The 17,842-nt window shown below is 47.6% G+C and overlaps 1 protein-coding gene across 1 annotated transcript; it reads right to left on the bottom strand.

Annotated features, from left to right (window-relative positions):
- Positions 1-956: 956 nt before the first annotated feature.
- On the bottom strand, positions 957-17,809 carry SUGP1 (SURP and G-patch domain containing 1). The gene is made up of 14 exons (XM_061347682.1): positions 17,720-17,809; positions 17,323-17,485; positions 16,693-16,796; positions 16,072-16,299; positions 14,235-14,358; positions 13,593-13,696; positions 11,867-11,990; positions 9,789-10,150; positions 5,471-5,577; positions 4,635-4,812; positions 4,277-4,383; positions 3,332-3,477; positions 1,745-1,874; positions 957-1,213 (listed from the first exon to the last, which is right to left on the bottom strand). The coding sequence occupies exons 1-14, from the start codon at positions 17,742-17,744 to the stop codon at positions 1,187-1,189; spliced, it is 1,929 nt and encodes a 642-aa protein (XP_061203666.1). The 5' UTR covers positions 17,745-17,809; the 3' UTR covers positions 957-1,186.
- Between the last annotated feature and the right edge of the window lie 33 nt (positions 17,810-17,842).

Raw genomic sequence — 17,842 nt, 5'->3', positions numbered from 1 at the left:
GCCCCAGCACAACCTCCCTGTGCACCCACTGCAGCAGCTCGCCCAGCTCTGGGTGTGCAGGAGGGCCTGACTCACTCTGATTCCCCTCAAATGAAACCCTCCTGAATTGACTGTTTCAATGGGTTTTATTGAAAGCCAAATGCTTGGCTCGATGTTGGTAAGAAAAGTTAACAAAAGGGAAGCACACACCAAGTACTTGGATGGAAGGAAAACAAAGGCAGAAGAAACCAACCAATCAATCTCACATTGGTTTAAGATGCTTGGAAGGAAAGAGGTGCAGAACAGTCCCTCAGCCTATAAAAACTCACAGTAAGAGCAACTACTCCCAGAAATTCAGTGGTTAAAACTAAGGAACAAATGAGTTTTATTTTATTTACAGACTGAATGAAGAAAATTTATATCTGTAAGGAGGTTTCTTATGACAACAGAATCCAAATGGCCTTTGCCAAGCTGTGGCTGAAGGCTTGATTCTTCAGCACCCCGAGCCACAGGAAGTTGTAGCAAGTCTCTTGGTTTGCAAGTCTTTTGGGGTGAACCTAGTGTTCAAGAGACCAAGAAGCCATCACCTCTGAAGAACCTGCCCCCACATCCCCCAAGCCACACTTCACACCAATCCACACCAGAGGTAAACCAACCAGGCACTGGTTTTGCAATGTCAGGTGAAGGTCAGAGTATACTTCTGGCTTCATGACAGCATCAGGACCCAGTTCTTCAGGGAACAATAGCCTGACTTGAACAACAGCCCCAAAACCTGGGGTGGAGATAGCTCCTTGTTGTCATTAACAACTCAACCAAACAACCTAGAGCAGCACAAGCTGCACATCTGAACAGCAGAGGATCTGCAGGGTCACACAAAATGCACTCCGTGTAACATGGCACTGAGCTAAACACAAATGAAGTCCCTGAACTACTTACTAGTATCTTTGGTGCTACCCTTCCCCTGTCAGCAGGGCACCATGTGAAAGTCTGTTCTCACCTGCTCTGTTCTCCTCCCCAAGAACCACCCAGGCCTTGTTATGACATGGCTGTCGTGACACTCAAGGGGGCTCTTGTGGGTGACAGATGGTATCATGACTTTGAAAAGTTTTACAATATTAGCAAATAAGAGACTGATAATGCAGTTTCATAACATTTCACAGAAAAATTACAATTGGATTTGAAAACACGTTGTCCCCCAAAAGCATTCTCAGTAGTAAGGTCGTCGCGGGTTGTTCTGTGGGGAAGAAGAGAGAAATGAATCAAAACTGCTGTCTTCACAGAACAATGAGCATCTGAGCTTAATTACCTGAAAAAGCCACTGAAACGTGACATTTCTGACAGCGAAACCTGAGCTTCGCCCATCACAAATTATAAATGGAGCTTTCAAGGTGTGCTGGCATGCGGAATGGACGAGGCCAATGCAAATGGAGCAGCCTTTTGCAACCAGGAAAACAATTATCCAAAAGAGCCCATGGACAAGCCCCCATATCCTTTGTGCTCAGCGTTTATACTTGGTATGCACCAGATAAAACTCAACCCATAGGCTTTTGTGTTTAAAAATAAAGTGATGGCAAAGAAAACTGCGCATCCGTGGCTGTTTTGGTAGCGCTAATGTGATTCAGCATGAGAGCAGAATCAAAAGAGAAACTTTCACAGCATTTGCTCTCTTGGCTAAGTGCTAGAAACACCCCCACCCTTACGAGACACACACAGAAGCCTCAGTGGGTTTGTCACTGTGCCTGCTCTCGTTTTGGGACCACCTTACCAATGGATTTGGTCGGAAGCGGTAGGCGAGCATCATTCGCTTACGGAATGCTTGGTACTCATCATCCTCCTTGGTGAGCTCAGCAGGACGATCGATGCCAAAACCAGCTCCATCCACAGTAGCAGTTCCCCTGTTTGGAAAGGGGGGACAAAGACATGACAGATCACCTTTCTCTTCCCCAGAAAGGCCTGCTGCCTCTTGTCGGCAGAGCTGGAGGACAGGCATCAGGGAGCACTGGGCACCGTCACGCAGGGCGCGCTGCATCAAGACAGACAGCTAATACTGAGCAGCTTATTGCATTTGCCATGTTGGTACACTGCCCTTCTGAATCAATGATGCTTGCTGTTGGTAGATGGAAGCAGGAGTGTCAACATATATTTGCTTAACCTTTTACAGCTGGAAGAGAAATAGCATCTGTGGTTTGGATGCCTCCCTGTTGAACAGTGCTCTGCCCGGCAGACTCACCTTTGGCAATCAAATGCTTCCATTTGTACCTTACTGAGTGGAGGCACACAGATCTGTTAAATGTACCTGCCTCTTATTCCTCCAGAAGCAGCAGCAATTCCTTTCCCTCTGCAGCAGCACCCTCCTACCAGTTCTAGAAGCATCAGAGATAATAGAACCCAATCAAAGCACAAACCTTCTTCAAGCCTGTGATGGACAGAATCTGCTGTCCCTCTGTTTGGAAGCCTTGCTGGTTTGATTACAGCAGTCTCTTACCACAGAACTTCTCTGACCCAATAAGCATTTTGCCAAAGAGATCTTCTTGCTACAGAGGAGCAGAACTGCTTTGCAGAGAGACTTTCCATCATGCAGTAAACAAACAACTGCTATTGCTAAAAGGATCTAATGCTAAAAAACCCAATTCAGAGAACTTCCTGCCCCCAATATTGGGTTTTGAAGTTCAGCATATGTTACCAACAGATGAGCTACCTAAAAAGAGCTGCTCATCTATTCTGGGATAGAACTCATTATGCTTGGTTATATACAAAATGTGATCAAATCAGAAAACTTCTGTACTAAAGAGTGACGTCAAGGCAGTTGCATGATCTCACACAAAGCTCTGATCTGGACTGAAGCATCCTTCAAGCACAGGTCCAGCAGCAGCATCCTTTCACCCACAGTACACCAGGGACTAAAGAGCAGGGACCAACTGTGCTTCAGATGCAAAAGGCACGTTCTTGAATATGTTTACTGAAATAAATTTATGACTTTAAAGACATGATTTAATCCTCACACGTCCTGGGAGAGGGGAGGTGTGGACAAGTATTACTTTCATTTTATAACTAGGGAGACAGCACCTCCCAGAAGAGCTCTGCACGCAAATTGAGATTAGAATCAAAACACTCTTGGCTCAGATCATTGCTCCTGCCTGAGATGAAGTAACAAGCCCAGGCTCTGTGTGTGGGGGGAACCCCAGAGAAATCAGAAAGCATTTTTCTCCTTTGCTGCAAGGATTCCATATTCTGCTCCAGTGATGAATTACACTCACATTCACTGCAGCTGCTTCCAGTAGGCCAGGGAAGGAGCATCAATTACCAGCCCAAGAGGAAAGGACTAAATCAATAGTAGAAGGACTCTGCTTACTTGCTGACTGGGTTTTTAATCCCCTGTCCATCCAAACCGAGTCCATCGCCTTCCTTCCAGCCCATCTTTATTAGCATTTGATAACCTATGTTTTCCACAGTCAGTTTGAACTCCTTGTATTCGGAATAATCTGGCTCCCGTCCTTCCTGCAGAGGCATAAAAGGAACTGTAGGTTATTCTTTTCTCTTTGTGGGGCAGAGGAAAGGAAAACCAGCTTCAGCTACTGCAAGTTAGGATGGCTCTGGCAAGCAATTAATTACTAACAGCATTCCCTGGGATTCCAGCTCTGAACCACTACAGAGAAGGAAGCAGGTAAATGATAAAGCACTGCCCAACCCCAGAACAATCTGCAAGAAACAGGGAATGCTACTGTGAGATTAAGAAGAGAAATATTTAACTCCCGAATTCAAAGTTGCTCCCTGGCTCAAGCTTCAGATACAGTTCTTATTTAAGCCAGGATCTCCAGGGAATGTCAGACCCCATGCTGGCAAGACAGAAACAGCAAGAAGGATGTGCCAGCATCAAGAAGTCCTACAGTTTAGGAAGAACTGGCAGGTACTGAAGTGCTTTGCATAAGCTTTTTGTAGGTTTTGTATTTTCACTTTACTGCACTCATCTACATAAACATTCACATTTTCCTTGCTTGGCATCAGCAACCACTTGTCTGAAACAGGACCAGGCAAACCACTGTGAGTCCAAGAGGCTGGTCTGCAACTACAGCTAACCCCCAGATCCTGTCCCAATAGTCTGCTCTCAAAATTTCCTACTGTTATTTACCCCTTGTTTCCTCCATCAGGAACAGAGCTCCTAGAGTAAGGGCAGAAGTACCTCAAGGCTGTGAGGGAGCTAAGTGCTGTGACAAAAGGCTAAGCACACTTGAGACCTTTCCCTCCCTGCTCAGGACAATGTGAAGTGCTGCCAGGGGTCTGAATTTGGCTGTTTCACCTTCAGTGCCTTGAAGGTCTCCATGAACTTCTCCAGCTCATCAGGTGGAAGGAAGTCTCCGATGAAATGTTTCCCTCTGCCCATCTGGGTCAGCTGCTCAGCCCACTCTGCCCAAGAGAAGAGAAACCAGCAATAAGACAGTGTTCTGACTTCAAATTTCAGCGGGTTTGTGAAGCATAAAGCCTCACAGCAACCCATGGTGATTATCTCCACTCAACAGGCAGGGAAGCCACAGCAGAGCAGTGAAAAGTGACCCTGCAACTCCCATGCCAACAATGTGATCTCAGACATCTCCCTCTGGAGGCCTCTGTGCAACCACAGAGTGAGCAAGGCGTTTGCATGGCAGCTCCCTACACACCTCGTGTCTTATCCATCTCCATGCGCCGAAGCTGGTGCTCCCATGTTCCCAGCTCACTGTCCACCTCTTCGTCACTGTCATAGTCATACTGGTGCTCCTGGATTGCCTTTTCCCACATCATCTGCATATCCTGCATGGCTTGCTTGTGCTTCATGATCATATCATACATCTGCTGCATCTAGAGGAAGAGAGGCAACAGTACACTCAATAAGACCCCCGCTGCAGGCAGCAGAGCACCAGGGGCACACAGAGCTCTGCAGCAGAGCCTGCACCCACCCCAGTTGCCCTACACACACAGGTTATGACAACTACAAATCCCCACAGGCAACGAGTGCTGTTGCTTGATCTGAGCCACTCACTTCTCAGATCAAACAGGAGCATTATGTATTATGTACTGGTTGCTCCAACAGAGGCACCTTGATGTTAACACTGAGGACTGCTGCCATGTCCTTATCCCCACACAGCTTAAACATCACCCTCATGTTCTGGCAAAAGCCAATTCTGCTCTGATTCCCCCCAAAATTCCAAGTCTCCACTCCCCTCCTCCCCACTGCTGGAGCAATATATAACCAGCTGCAGATGTGACACAAGAGACCTTATAGATCTAGGGGTTTAGTTTGGTAGGACAGCAATTGGTTGGCTTCATTCATATTCCCCAAAGTCCTCTCCTGTTTCTGCTGACTGCAGCATCACGATTCTTTGGCATTCAGCACAAATCCTAGAGATTTATTTGTGGGCCCCAGTGCAGTTTCTTTGCTGTCTCCACTTCCACTCTCCCATCTAAGCCAGTCATGCTGCAACACAGTATGAATTCGGAAATCATTTCAGGGCATTACCTCCTGCTGCTCCTTCAGCTGTTTCTTCTGGGCTTCAGAGAGCTCCGTCACACCCACCAAACCAACTGGTTTCCCTTTTTCATATCCAAGACCCTTGAGGTCCTGAACTGTAATAAGCACATGTTAAAAGACTTTCAGAAACGAGACAGCCATTGAGAGCAGTGAACCCACAGCTGAAGAGCCCTCCAGGAAGGTTTACATTCACTCCGTGGTTTCAGCACTGACTGAAGAGCAAGCACCTGGCAGGACGTAGAAACCACAGGAGCAAGAATGGTCACAGATCGTTCAACTCAGTATTTCCTCACCCTGGTGCAGGCCTCTCCCCAGACCTCTCACATCCTCATGGTCACAGTGCATGGCAATCTGCTACACCATGCTTCAAGAGCTATCCATTCCCCTCAAAAGGCTTCCTGATGAAGCCCAGGCTTTTAAAGGGTTACTCAGCATGAAGCCACCAGCAGACCTGAGCCTGTCAGCATGTTGCCCAACCTGTGCACCAAGTGTCTGCTGATTCCTATGTAAACAGCAACTTCATTCCAACTGAAAAGCAAATGAGCACACCAGAACACAGACCTGACCATTGTGCTGCTTTTGGAAGCTGCTGTTCCCCAAGGGAATCTTAGCTTCTGATCTACAGGCCCACAAGCTGCATTGCCAGGGATGCTGCCCCTGCTTTCAAGGAGGGGACATTTGACATTTCTACTTGACAATCCCACTGATGTATCCTCCTTTTTCTGCAGTATCCCCTTTAGGATGCTCCTCCTTTGGAATGATTTTTGCTGGTTTATCAGATAAGCCCTGAAATTAGGCATTAACATTACCTGGACAAGGAACCTATGGGTTTAAAATGACCACAGAGCACTTGGAGTTCAAACGACAAGCAAAGGGAAAGGGTTGGGAGGGGAAGGGGAAGAAGGAAACTTACTTGGAATTGCAGCACCATGAAGGAAAGTAATAGAAACACTGCTGGGGCTGCAAGAGATTTATCATGAAGATTGCCTTGCAAAGTTGGTTCAGCTCTATCCAGCAATGCTGGCAGCTTCCCTCTACAGCACCTCAGAGCCAAGATCCCAACAATTAAATTTTTAGGGGATTAAAAGAAGACACAAACCCACACTTGAAAGGGTGCTGCATTTTTCAGTACAAGACAAGGATATCATCCTACTAATGCCTGCAAAAGCCTCCATCTGAGTGTAAGTCCAGACTACAATTAAACGATGCTTCATTACTTATTCATCATCTATTAATTATGAAGCCTGATAATAGTAAGATCATTGTTCATGACACCAAATGTCTACACAATATGGTAATGAGGCCCAGGGGTCAGCAGCTCCCTTCCTCTCACAGGCACTCAGGGCAATTGATCAGAGCACTCTCCTCTCCCTTCATGCCTTGGGCTGAGGACTCCAGGATGGGGAAGCAGCTTCCTTAACTCCAGGCTCCCAAGGAGAGCAGAAACCAGCACATCCACCCTCCCTCCCGCAGCTACTGCCTCTGCACATTCACACCAGAGCTGGGAGTCAACTCTGCAGAAAGAGTTATGTAAAACCCTGCAAGAGGTTTTCCAAGGGGAGAGAAGCAAGAAGCTGGGTTATGCTGGCCTTGGTGCTGGGATAGGCACCTCCAGCCCCCAAGAAATAAGAACAACTAGGAAAAGAAACCTTTCTGTTGTTGCTAAACAACCTGATTTGTGTCTGGGAGAGCACTGAGGTTTGGAAACAGTTCTATTAACACACTATACCTATGCCACATAAAGAATCTGGCCTCACGTGTTATGTGAGACTGGGGCACTTCAGCATCAGCCCCAGTCAAAGATTCACCCCCTGAGTCAAGGCAGGGGAAAGCTTCCTCTGAATGCACCGAGGAAGACTCTCTGCCCTTCACAGAGGTCAGGAGCTTTCTGGCTCAGCTTTGAACTGCATAAACACACAGGCTAAGAGCCAGGCATGGCTCTAGAGGCCCCATGAGGTGCTGCCTTAACCCAGCATATATAAAACCCCCTTAAAGGAGAAAGGTGGGACTGGAGCATCTTCTTTTCCTTCCCAGAAAGCATATGCCATTGCTCTTTCTTGTGTTAAAACTACATCTGGTTTCTCTGAGTGCTCTGGTGCTTTCTGCTGAGAGATGATGAAAATCACTGCAGAAATTCAGCTCTGGGAGGTATTTTTGGAGGATGGGCCCAAAGCAGCACAACACAGGCAAAGGGGACAGAAAAAGCAAAGCCCCACCCCAAGATAGAAAAGTCTCTTTGTAAATAAGATCAGTCAGTGAATTTGCATACAAATAGATAAGATTTAGAAGTTCCTTCCACTGGGCTAGCACAGGCAAAGGCTGTGTGATAAGAAGTTGCTTCCCAGTCTCATGTTCAGCAGGCCTGGGAAAAATACATTTGTTTCCCTGGAATGACATCAGCTTTGCCTCCAGGGTTAATGGTGCAGTCTATCTGCAGCATTGGCAGGAGGCTACCTGAAGGTTTATCCCTTCCCCACATGCCGGAAAAGGAGCTTGTTACAAGAGCAGTGAACGTCCTTTAAGGACAGCAGGAGAAATCCCAATACAGAAGTGCCTGATTTCTTGCTTCACAGCCTGAAGATCTCACTCAATTAAAACTAATCAGACCCAAAGCAATCCAGTATTAGCTTTCACAGAGTTCTAATGACAGCCTGTAATTTCCCATTAGTCCAGAGTTCCCTAATCCAAATATCTCTGCTCTGTTCCGCTTTGCAGCTGTGTTAGTCCCTGCAGGATGCATGCAGTTAAGGGTTTTGATATCAATAAGAGAAGCATTGTTTCTGTCCAGAAGGGCCACACTTTCTCCTCTCATGATACTGATTTAATACTAAAATAGACAGGAAAGAATCAGAAAAGTTCTCCACTCAAACCAAAACTCTTGCTAAGCATAACGGACTGAAGATGTAGATACTGAGGTACCAAAGCATCCTGTGCAACTCCAACCTTCCACAGGACCAGAGGGGTCATTGGAATTCCAGGTTGAAGATATTCATTCTAAAAAGGGAGAGTTCATCTGAGCTGATAAAACCCAAACCCTTCCCCCTGCAGAGCGTGAACACCATGCTAAGGGTTGGTTTGTTCTGCCTGGCAAATTGGTTGCTGTCCCTTTCTTCTGCTTGACACAAAGCCCTGCAGAAAGTGAGCCTGAACACAAGCATGTCCCTGTCTAATGAAGGGGAGGCTGAAAGAGCCAGGGGAGATTTCAGCAGGCAGCATGCTGGAATGAGCACACAGACACCCCTGCTTCCCCCCACTGCAGCAGGGGGTATGAAGACAGAACCCGAGGCTTGCTTCAATATCACCCGCCCAGCTACACCATGGAAGCTTCATTACTGCCTGCAAAACAAATACTCCAGAGGTACAAGCAGCAATTCAGGGTCAAATGGATCCCTCCAGGTTGGGCTCTTGTCCTGTACCTATGAGATGTATAGCCAAGACTTCTGTATAGGGCTGTGATCAGAAGAACCACATAGGAACTTCATCTCCATTTGAAGTGCTTGGATTAGGAGATGGAGCCCTTTCTTCCCTCCTGCCCTCAGCAGAGCCACAGACACCACAGCACGTACCCTACACCTTACCCAAGCCTAACGGTCAAAGACATGAAGGGCTGAGCAGGATGCTTTTCTTGAGGGACTCCATTTATGTATGCAGCTCTAACTACTGCACATGCACTGATGGGCACCAGAGTTCAGCTCCTGAGAAGGGCTCCAACTGGGAGAATTCTCTTCCAGCACTCAGAGGGCTGCACCTCTCAGGTGAACCTGGCAGGTAAAGTACCAGGAGCATGAGCCTCAACGTTGGCTGAGAACCGTGGAGCTCATCTGCCATCAAATGAACTGAAATGGGTATAAATTGGAAGTTACTTGTGTCCGCCAGCACCTGGGGAATGGCTATTCCCATTTAGCCTCTGATCAGTTAGAGGGAGATGGAAGTGCTGCACAAGGATTTTATCCCACCATGGGGAATAAGCACAGTTCAGCCTTTGATAGTTGTTTTCTGACAGACTCTCTTCCTGAAGTGAAATAGCCCTAAACAACACAGGGGCTGAGGCTGTAATGAGCTATAGCACAGCAGGGTTTCAGAGATAGCTGGGAAACGATAAGATCCAATCCCTGGTGTCAGCAAGATAAAGTGATTTATCTGGGTTTCCACCCAGGGGAGAGCTAGCTGCTAGGCCCAGCTGAAAGCTAGGGGCTGGCAACCAAGGAGATTACAACAGGAGATAAGACTCACTGGATGTTCTCCTTGCCCAGCCAGCTGTGCTAAGGCAGAACAGCTCTTCACCACAATATACAGCCCCACTAACCTGTGAGAGGGGCAGGGGCCTCCAGCTGCTGCACAAACTGTGGCAGAGGTACTTCAACCTTCTCCTCCTCTGGCCCCCACCTGCTTTTCCGCTTCTTCTTCGTAGTGCCTGGAGCAGTAGCTGCAGCTGCCTCATCAGGTGCAGCTGTAGAGGAGGATGATGGTGAAGCTGAGGGCAAGGGCAGGGGCAAAGGCAAAGCTGGTAAGCACATAGCTGATGGGGATGTCTCAGGGCTGCTCTTCCTTTTCTGACTGGGCTCTTCAGGCAAAGGGGCACTTGCAGGGGTGTTCTTGTCCTTCCGGAACTCCTCCAGCTTGTGCTTGTAGTACTTGTAGGCTCTGCTGTTTGGCTCATATAGAAACCTGTCAAGAAGTCAAAACCAACCAGTTTAGCTCCAACAGTGCTATGCAGGGGTTGAGTACAGCACAGTTTGGTCAGGGCTCCTCTCTGCTGCGCTGCTCTTGCACAACCAGCCTTCCCCACACTTCCCTGCTCTGCAGCACCATCCTGTGTGTGCATGCATGCAGTGCAGGGCTCCAAGTGCTTTTGCGAGGTTTCCTTTGGGATCAGGAAGTGCATTTCCCATTCATGAGCTATTTCTGCTGCCAAATAAGCACACGTTACATTTGTGGAAGTGCAAGCTCCTCCCCCGGCATTCACCTGCCTTCTGGAAGAGGAATGGGAAAACTGCAAGTGCTCCACAACATGTCAGGTTGCAGTTCCCATACATTCAGGTCTTACCAGTGGGGATGCCAAACCACTGCCTAAAGAAACTGCTCCCCAGCTCTCCAGTCAAGCTAAAAGCACTGACATTACCAGCCTGCTTGATTAGACCATGATTGCTCCTTCTGTTCCTTCACACGCAAACCCCACTGCTTTATCTGCTATCACTTCCAGAAACAGACATCTCTGACCTTTTGTGTGAAATAAATATCCTTGGTCTCTGGAGGAAGAACATGAACAATCCTCGAGCTAGCAGCAACGTGTGAAATGAAACACAAGTCAATACAATGATGGGTACAAACACATTCTCTTCTTGAGCTCACTCCAGTTTCAATCCTTCACACAGAAATCCTGCTTATTCCTAAGTCCTCTACAATCTTCCCTTTACAGGGGACCAGTGTAACTCTTGGTGTAACCTCTCCACAGGATAGTGTCTGGTCCCACAAGGAAACCTAAGAGATGACAGGCCTTTTCCATCTATCGTTGCACAACACACAAGCAAACTCAAACATGGTCTTGCATCCCTCCATTTGAAAATCAGCATTAAGGATTGCTCCAGGACCTCAAAGAGGGCAGGATGGGGCCCTTCCTATGGCAAACCTGACAAAATCCTGATAGAGGAGTGAGTGTTGAACTTGACTGTGCTCAGGTGGGATCACAGCAGGGTTTTAAAGTAAATCCTGGCAGAGCTCAGCTATCAGCACATCTGCCTAATGGAAACCATAACACAAAGGGAGCACCCCAGAGTGCCAGAAGGCAGCCAATAAAGCACTGAGATACAAGCAACAGAATCAGGCTTGTTGAGCACCACTTCACTTCCAAGGAACACATCCAATTGTTTGTAAGAGCAGAAAAATGAAACATGGATGAGACCAAAGGGAGGCATTAAACAACTGTCAGTGTGCGCTGAAGAGAGCAATTCACATCTGAAAGGCTGAATAAGAGATTCCAAACGGGGGCCTAACAGACAAGGAATGCTACCTGCATGTTAGTGGGGATGCTGTGCAAAGAGCAACCCAGCAAATTAATTGGGCAGCACTGGCTGAGCAGTGGCTGGGAGCCCACACCAAAACACAGCTACATGGAGAAGCAGAAAGGTTAGAATCATACTAGCACCTTGCAACAGAAAGCAGGTGAGGAGGGGTGGAAGCTGTACATTGATTTTGGGGAAAGCAAACTGATTTCTCTCTCTTTCTGTGCCTTGATTTAAACTGTGAAGCTTGAGAATGTTCAAGTATCAATGCTACAGAAGTGCACTGTCCTTGTGACTTCAGAATTATCACAAGCTTGGCTACTACTTCCCCTTAAAAAAGAGCCCCACAACATTCCAGTGAGCAGCAGGTTTCTTCCTTTACCTGAAAGCATGGTTCTCTCTGTTGTTCTGCACAGCAATAGCTTCCATCTCTGGCCCCCCGGCTGCTATGAACCTGGCCAGTGTCTCTGCAGAGTTCTTTATCTCTTCGTCGTCTGGGGGTGAAACTTTAAGCAGGCTGTCAGTACTGGGCCCAACTCACACAAGCAACAGTCAAAGCCTATCTGGTCTAAGAACCCCAAGAGCAGAATAAGGGCAAAAGGTCGAGTTTAAGTTTTAGAAATATTACATAGCAACAGTCATAAGAGTTTAGAGCACAAAAAGCATCATTTTGCATGAGGCTGTACAATGACTTTGTAACCAGAGGAGTGCCCATTGACACAGCAGCTTCCCCTGTGCCAGGAGTGAGATGAGAGCAGATTAACACACAAACCAGCTTCTGTGTCCAAAGCTGGACCCTTTTTTCCTCCCTGCTGCAGTTTCTGCCCTGTGCAGGGGGACACCTCAGCACTCACAATCATTTCTAGTTAAAGACTTTGCCACTGAAGTCCCCAGGAGCAATGGGAAAGCCTTATGAAAGTGGCCAACTTGTACTGCTGTCACACACCTCTGCTAGTCATCTGAGGGGAGGCTTGGAGGACAAAGGGAACCCTCCATGGAATGGTCCCAATCCTCACCTGGAAGAGGTGGCTGCTGCAGCCCTCATCCAAAGGCACAGAGAATTAATATTTCAACCACATTTAATGTTTATAAGGAGCCAGGAAAATATGTTATTTAGCCGTGACAGCCTTATATACCATTTGCTACCTGCACAGTACCAGTGCCAGTACTCCAGAGTGCTGGCACAGGACCAGGATGCAGAAGACATGATTATAAGTCATGGCCAAGTCATAACCTTTCCTTGCTTCAATATTCCACACCTGTAAAGCATGGATAATACTGCTTAGCTTCCAAGCTGCTGTATCAGTTAGTTGATACTGGTAACAAGCTCGTCCAGCCTGCTGTCAATTACACCACAATTTGAGGTGTTAACTCCTCAGCATGACAGCTGAATTGCCTGAAGACTCCTTTCCACAGAAAAGGGAGCTGACACAGAGAGGCTGAGGGATTTGCCAGGGCCACATGAAAGGCCTGAAACAGAGGTTGGGCTGGAATTGATAAAAGCCTGGCCCACAGAGCACACTTCACCCACTCAATAGTTTGTGTCTCACCACAGCTAACCAGATCCCACTGCTCACACACCTGTGTGTTGGCAGCTCAGCCACTTCTGCTGTTTTCCCACCTGAAAACAGTCCCTTATGTGCAAGAATTTATGTCTCAGGCAGAAAAGAAAAGTTTCAGAGAAGGACACAACAGCAGAAGTGGCGATTATGGTCAAACTAACCAACAGACCAACCACTTCCATTTATAACAAATCAAGTAAGAACATCTCAAATAAACCACTTTTCCTAACTGCATTTTCAGGGCTGAAACTTTCCAGAACACACACACTGGAGAATCATTTTTGTTCCTTTGAAGCATTTTTGAGAAGTAGAAAGAAAATCTCTTCCAAGAGCCCTTTACACAGAGCATGGGACAGGATGCTGTGGGCTTGGGAAACAACCGGTTTTGGCACCACTTTGATGGTGCTGTTTGATCTCTTGAAATTCAACTGACAGCCAAATCTCCACTCCAAGTGTTTCTAGCACAGCCCCAACAAGCAGTTACAGAGAGTGAAGAGGACAAATTGAACGTGTGCAATTCACACTCTCCAGATCCCACTCAATTACCTTTTGGAAGAGGGGGCGGACGAAAGTTTTGTTTCTCTTTTCTTATCTCTGCCACTTTCTTTCTGTAGTAAAGGAATTCTCTGCTGTCCTTATTATGCAAAAACCTGGCGTGGAGATGGAGATAAAAAGAACAAAATACCTGCATCAGCAACCACTATACAAATATTGATACTCTGGGATATAAACAGCCCAAATCCAATTAAATACAAATCAGTTACTCAGAACACACTGAAAATGTGGCTCCCAAGATCTTCAGCACGTGTAAATACACACAGCTCTAATCTAAAGACTTGAATCCAAATTCTGTGTGTCATTTGAAGGGAAACACAGAAGTTTCTTCTGATCAAGCAGGGAATTCTCTGTCCCCAGCCACACAATGGCAGAGGAGACAGAAGCAGGCCTGAGATCAAGGCCATATCCCATGTACTGGACATTCACCAGGCACAGCCAGACCCCTCTAGCTGTATCCTGGCTCTCACTGATCTGCTTCCTCAGCATCTCACTTCCTGCCTCAGTTTCCCCAGCAATTACTAAATAAACCGATTACTTATAACTGAGTCACTCTATCCATGAGGCTCTTTTCCTCCTACTTTGAGAGAGGGTTGTGCTTTGGAAGATAAGAGTTGCAATGACCACACTTACAAAAAGGCTGGTTTATCCTTGTAGTTCTCCATAGCGACCTTCTCTAACCGTGGTCCCCCTTCAGCCACGAACCTAGCCAGCTTTTCCACCAATGCCCGGGTGTCCGCATCCTCTGGGGGTAAAACTTTAAGCAGCTGTCAGTACTGGGGTTCAACTCACACACCAAACAGGCAACAGGTACATTACTTCTAAGAACCACGGAGGCAGACAAAAGTAGAACGGGAATGGGAAGAGAAAGGATGAAATGGGGGATCCAGTCTTACAGAGCTGTACAACTTACAACCCCCAGCTTACTGTCAGCCTCCTTTAGCAGGAAGTTCATGTTACGTCTGCCTAAGCCTCACATTGGGATGCCCACAGCTGAGGGTACAATTTGAACCACAACATCATTTGCTTCTGATAATTCTATTCCATACAAAACACAATGGGGAGGAACAGGGATTTGACTTTAACCACCACATTACTCATCAGTACAGATTCCAGTTCTCAAGACATCGCTCTGTACCCAACTAGGGGAGGCAGATTGTGGAGCTGGAGCATGTGGCTCTTCCTACTGGCATATGCCCATGTCTCAGCTCTTGCTTGGAGGGAATCCCACTGGAGAGGAGAGCTCAGTCTCCAAGAAACTGTACTTTGGCTTCTGTGCCAAGGCAAAAATGCACCAACAGAGCAGATGCAGGACAGACCCGATGCAGGACAGACCCGATGGGAACTAAACACAGGCTCCTGTCTAGACAACAATATACTGGGGAGCACACTGAGCAAACAGCACGTGGGAGAACTGTCCACACTGGACTAGATTTGAACCTCCAGCCTTTAAATTAAGGGTCCATAATTCATCTTTATTCACTGCAGCCACGTTCCTGCAGTGCATTTCATGCTTAAGTTCACACTTGCCAAGATGATGCTCTTAGAAATCCCACCAGAGAAGGCTGGATATGGTTTTGTAACCATAGAATGAAATAAATGATGACACAAAGCTCAGTGTGACTTATTTAGCAACTCCAATCTCATTTTATACTTGATTAATACACACAAATGAAATGCAGATTATTAAGCAAATCTGCCCCTGGGCTTCCTGGCCTGGGTTAGCCAGATCAAGTTGGTTATTTAAATGCTGCAAGATTCCTCAGTGCTTTTCTATCCTGCTTCAAGCAGGGAGAACCTAAAGGGGAGATTTTCTAATGGAAATTTGGAAAGAGGCAGAAACTCTGATTTCAGTTCTGTGCCTCCCATGTCATCTTATTGCTTAACACACACAGCTTTCCCCTCTACACAACCACCCCCAAACTCTTCATTTTCTATCATTAAAAAGGCTAAAGCTCCATTTTCAAGACAAGCATTACGTGTATTGCCTAGAGAGGTCAGCAACAGGCATAATGAATGTCAGCTGTACCAAAGCAGAGTCCTTATGATAAAGCAAACAATCGAGTTCCATCAGGAGTAAAACATCTTTTGTCTCTACAGGTTATTGTCACAGAGGTGGTGAAGCACTTGCCCTGGTAATTCAGAGAAAACCCATCTTCCTAGGTACAAACCCAATCTGCCTATGGCAGATGATCCCTCTCCCACCCCAGGCTCAGGCTGGATCAGGAATACCTCCCAGCATCCAGCCCTCAGCTTCTCTGCTGAAGCTTCGGAGGAGCCCCTCTGCACTAACTGCTGCCATTTCCATCTCATGATGCAGAAGTCGGCCCAGAGGAACTGTGCTGGGAATACCAACCCACAACATAAGGAAAACCCACCCTCCACTGAAGAAACGCTGTCCTCACACTCCATCCCTAGCACTAGGGCGAGCTGCACCCCAAACCAAGGCAGAGCACAAGGTGTCATTTACCTTTAATTTCCAGCCACTGCTCATAATCTTCCTCCTCATCTTCATCTGGCGACTGAAAGACACTGTGGCGGGCAGTGCCTGGGCTCTGTCTGGGCTGGGAGGAGCTCCGTGCTTGGTGCAGCATGCTGCTCAGGACCTGCCCGGCCCGCTTCCCAAACAGCCCAGGTTTCTTCCCAGCATTTGCTGCTGAAGCAGTTGCCGAGTTCTCAGTAGAACTCGGGGGAGTTTCTTAGAAAAGAATGAGGGGAAAATAATTCCTGTGCATCCTTTAAGGTTAGAAACAACATCTCAGGCACTGACAGAGCTGCAACAGGCTGTTATTTTCAGAGTAAGTTAAAGACATTGGTAAAAGCTGCAGGATGAAATGAAAGCTGGGATGGTTTTTCACACAGCGAGCGTCATGCCAGCAGTGCTGCTTCTTTAAAGCAGGCAGAGAGTGGGCAAACCTCCCTATCACATCTCTGTAAGCCAAATTTGAAGGGGTCATGGCTGCTTTAGAACTTACTCCTACTGGTAGCAGCTCATAGCAGGGTTTTTAAAGTGAACAGACATGGAGGCAGCTCACACAAAGCTGGGATCATCAGGAGAAGGAAGGCCTCCTATTGCTCAGAGTCAACCTACCAGTACTTGACTTTTCCTTCTGCAGCTTGAGAAACTGCTGGAGGAAACTGCCATCGTTAACAAACTTGTTGGAAACAGAGGCTTCGTTCTCAGCACCGTCATCTCTGAGTAGAAAAAGAAAAGCAGGTGATGGTGCTCATCATCCCCCCCAGCCCCCTCAAACAGAAACACCAGCCACCACCGACCTCATCTAACGTGGACAAGACACCAAACTTCCCAAAAGCACAGACCTGTTCAGCTTGCTGCTTACTGCACTCACGCGCACTCTCCACCTGACTTAGTTATTACTGTGATGAAACAGGATTTCTACTTGCCCCTGGGAAGCGTGTAACTGGAAACTGCACCAACTCTTTGTGGTAATAAGTAAAAGAGAAAGAAAAACAGGAAGTAGAAGGAAAATGCAATATTATCCCATTAAAACCATGACTGCTGTTAGCACATACCCATTCTTGCCTTTCAGATCAACTACGGTACAAGTACCCTATTCTAACCTTTACTCAATCCCCAGTTTCACCTCTCAGTATTCACCCCCAAGTGCAAAAGCTTTGCAAAGCTTCCCTCTTCAGCTTCATCTCTCAAAGGCGCCCCTTTCATGCCAGCAAAGCTCCCAGCACCGCAATCCCCACGTACTCTCCGAGCAGAGGGATGCTCGGGCACTTCTGCCTCGCCTGCTGCTCGAGCCTGGCCTCGATTTCCTTCTTTTTCTGTGCTATCAACTCCTCCTGGTGCAGAAGATTCACGTTTGTCTTGGCAGACTTGGACTGTGCGACCCCGAACCACCGGCTCGCCTTCCCTAGGGGGAAAGAGGGATCAGAATGAGCGCTGAGGGGGTCGGGACCTCCGGGAGGCACCGCAGCCACTGAGGGGAGGAGGGGGAATTGCCACAGGCCCCCTCCCCTCTCCACCTCCCGCACACACACAGAGGCCGCTCTCCCACGGACCCCGGTGCCACCGGCGGTGGGGAGAACACTGCAGGGAGCAGCACTAAGGCAAGAACCGGGACAGGGAGCAGCAGAACCCATCGTACCTGGCGCATCCTTCGGGTTGTCCATTTTGGAGCTCCCGTCCCATAATGCACCGCGGCAGGCGGGGCTGGCGGTGCTACGCTACTCTGCCGCAGAGGCCTCTGGGAGATGTAGTCCCGCATCCG

The sequence above is a fragment of the Neopsephotus bourkii genome, unplaced genomic scaffold (assembly GCF_033783945.1).
Source record: "Neopsephotus bourkii isolate Nb327-2 ecotype Australia unplaced genomic scaffold, CSIRO-AGI_Nbou_v1 NB_2, whole genome shotgun sequence".
Lineage (NCBI taxonomy): Eukaryota > Metazoa > Chordata > Aves > Psittaciformes > Psittacidae > Neopsephotus > Neopsephotus bourkii.
The sequence above is the reverse complement of the archived record's forward strand: the minus strand, read 5'-3'. Positions and strand labels throughout refer to the sequence as shown.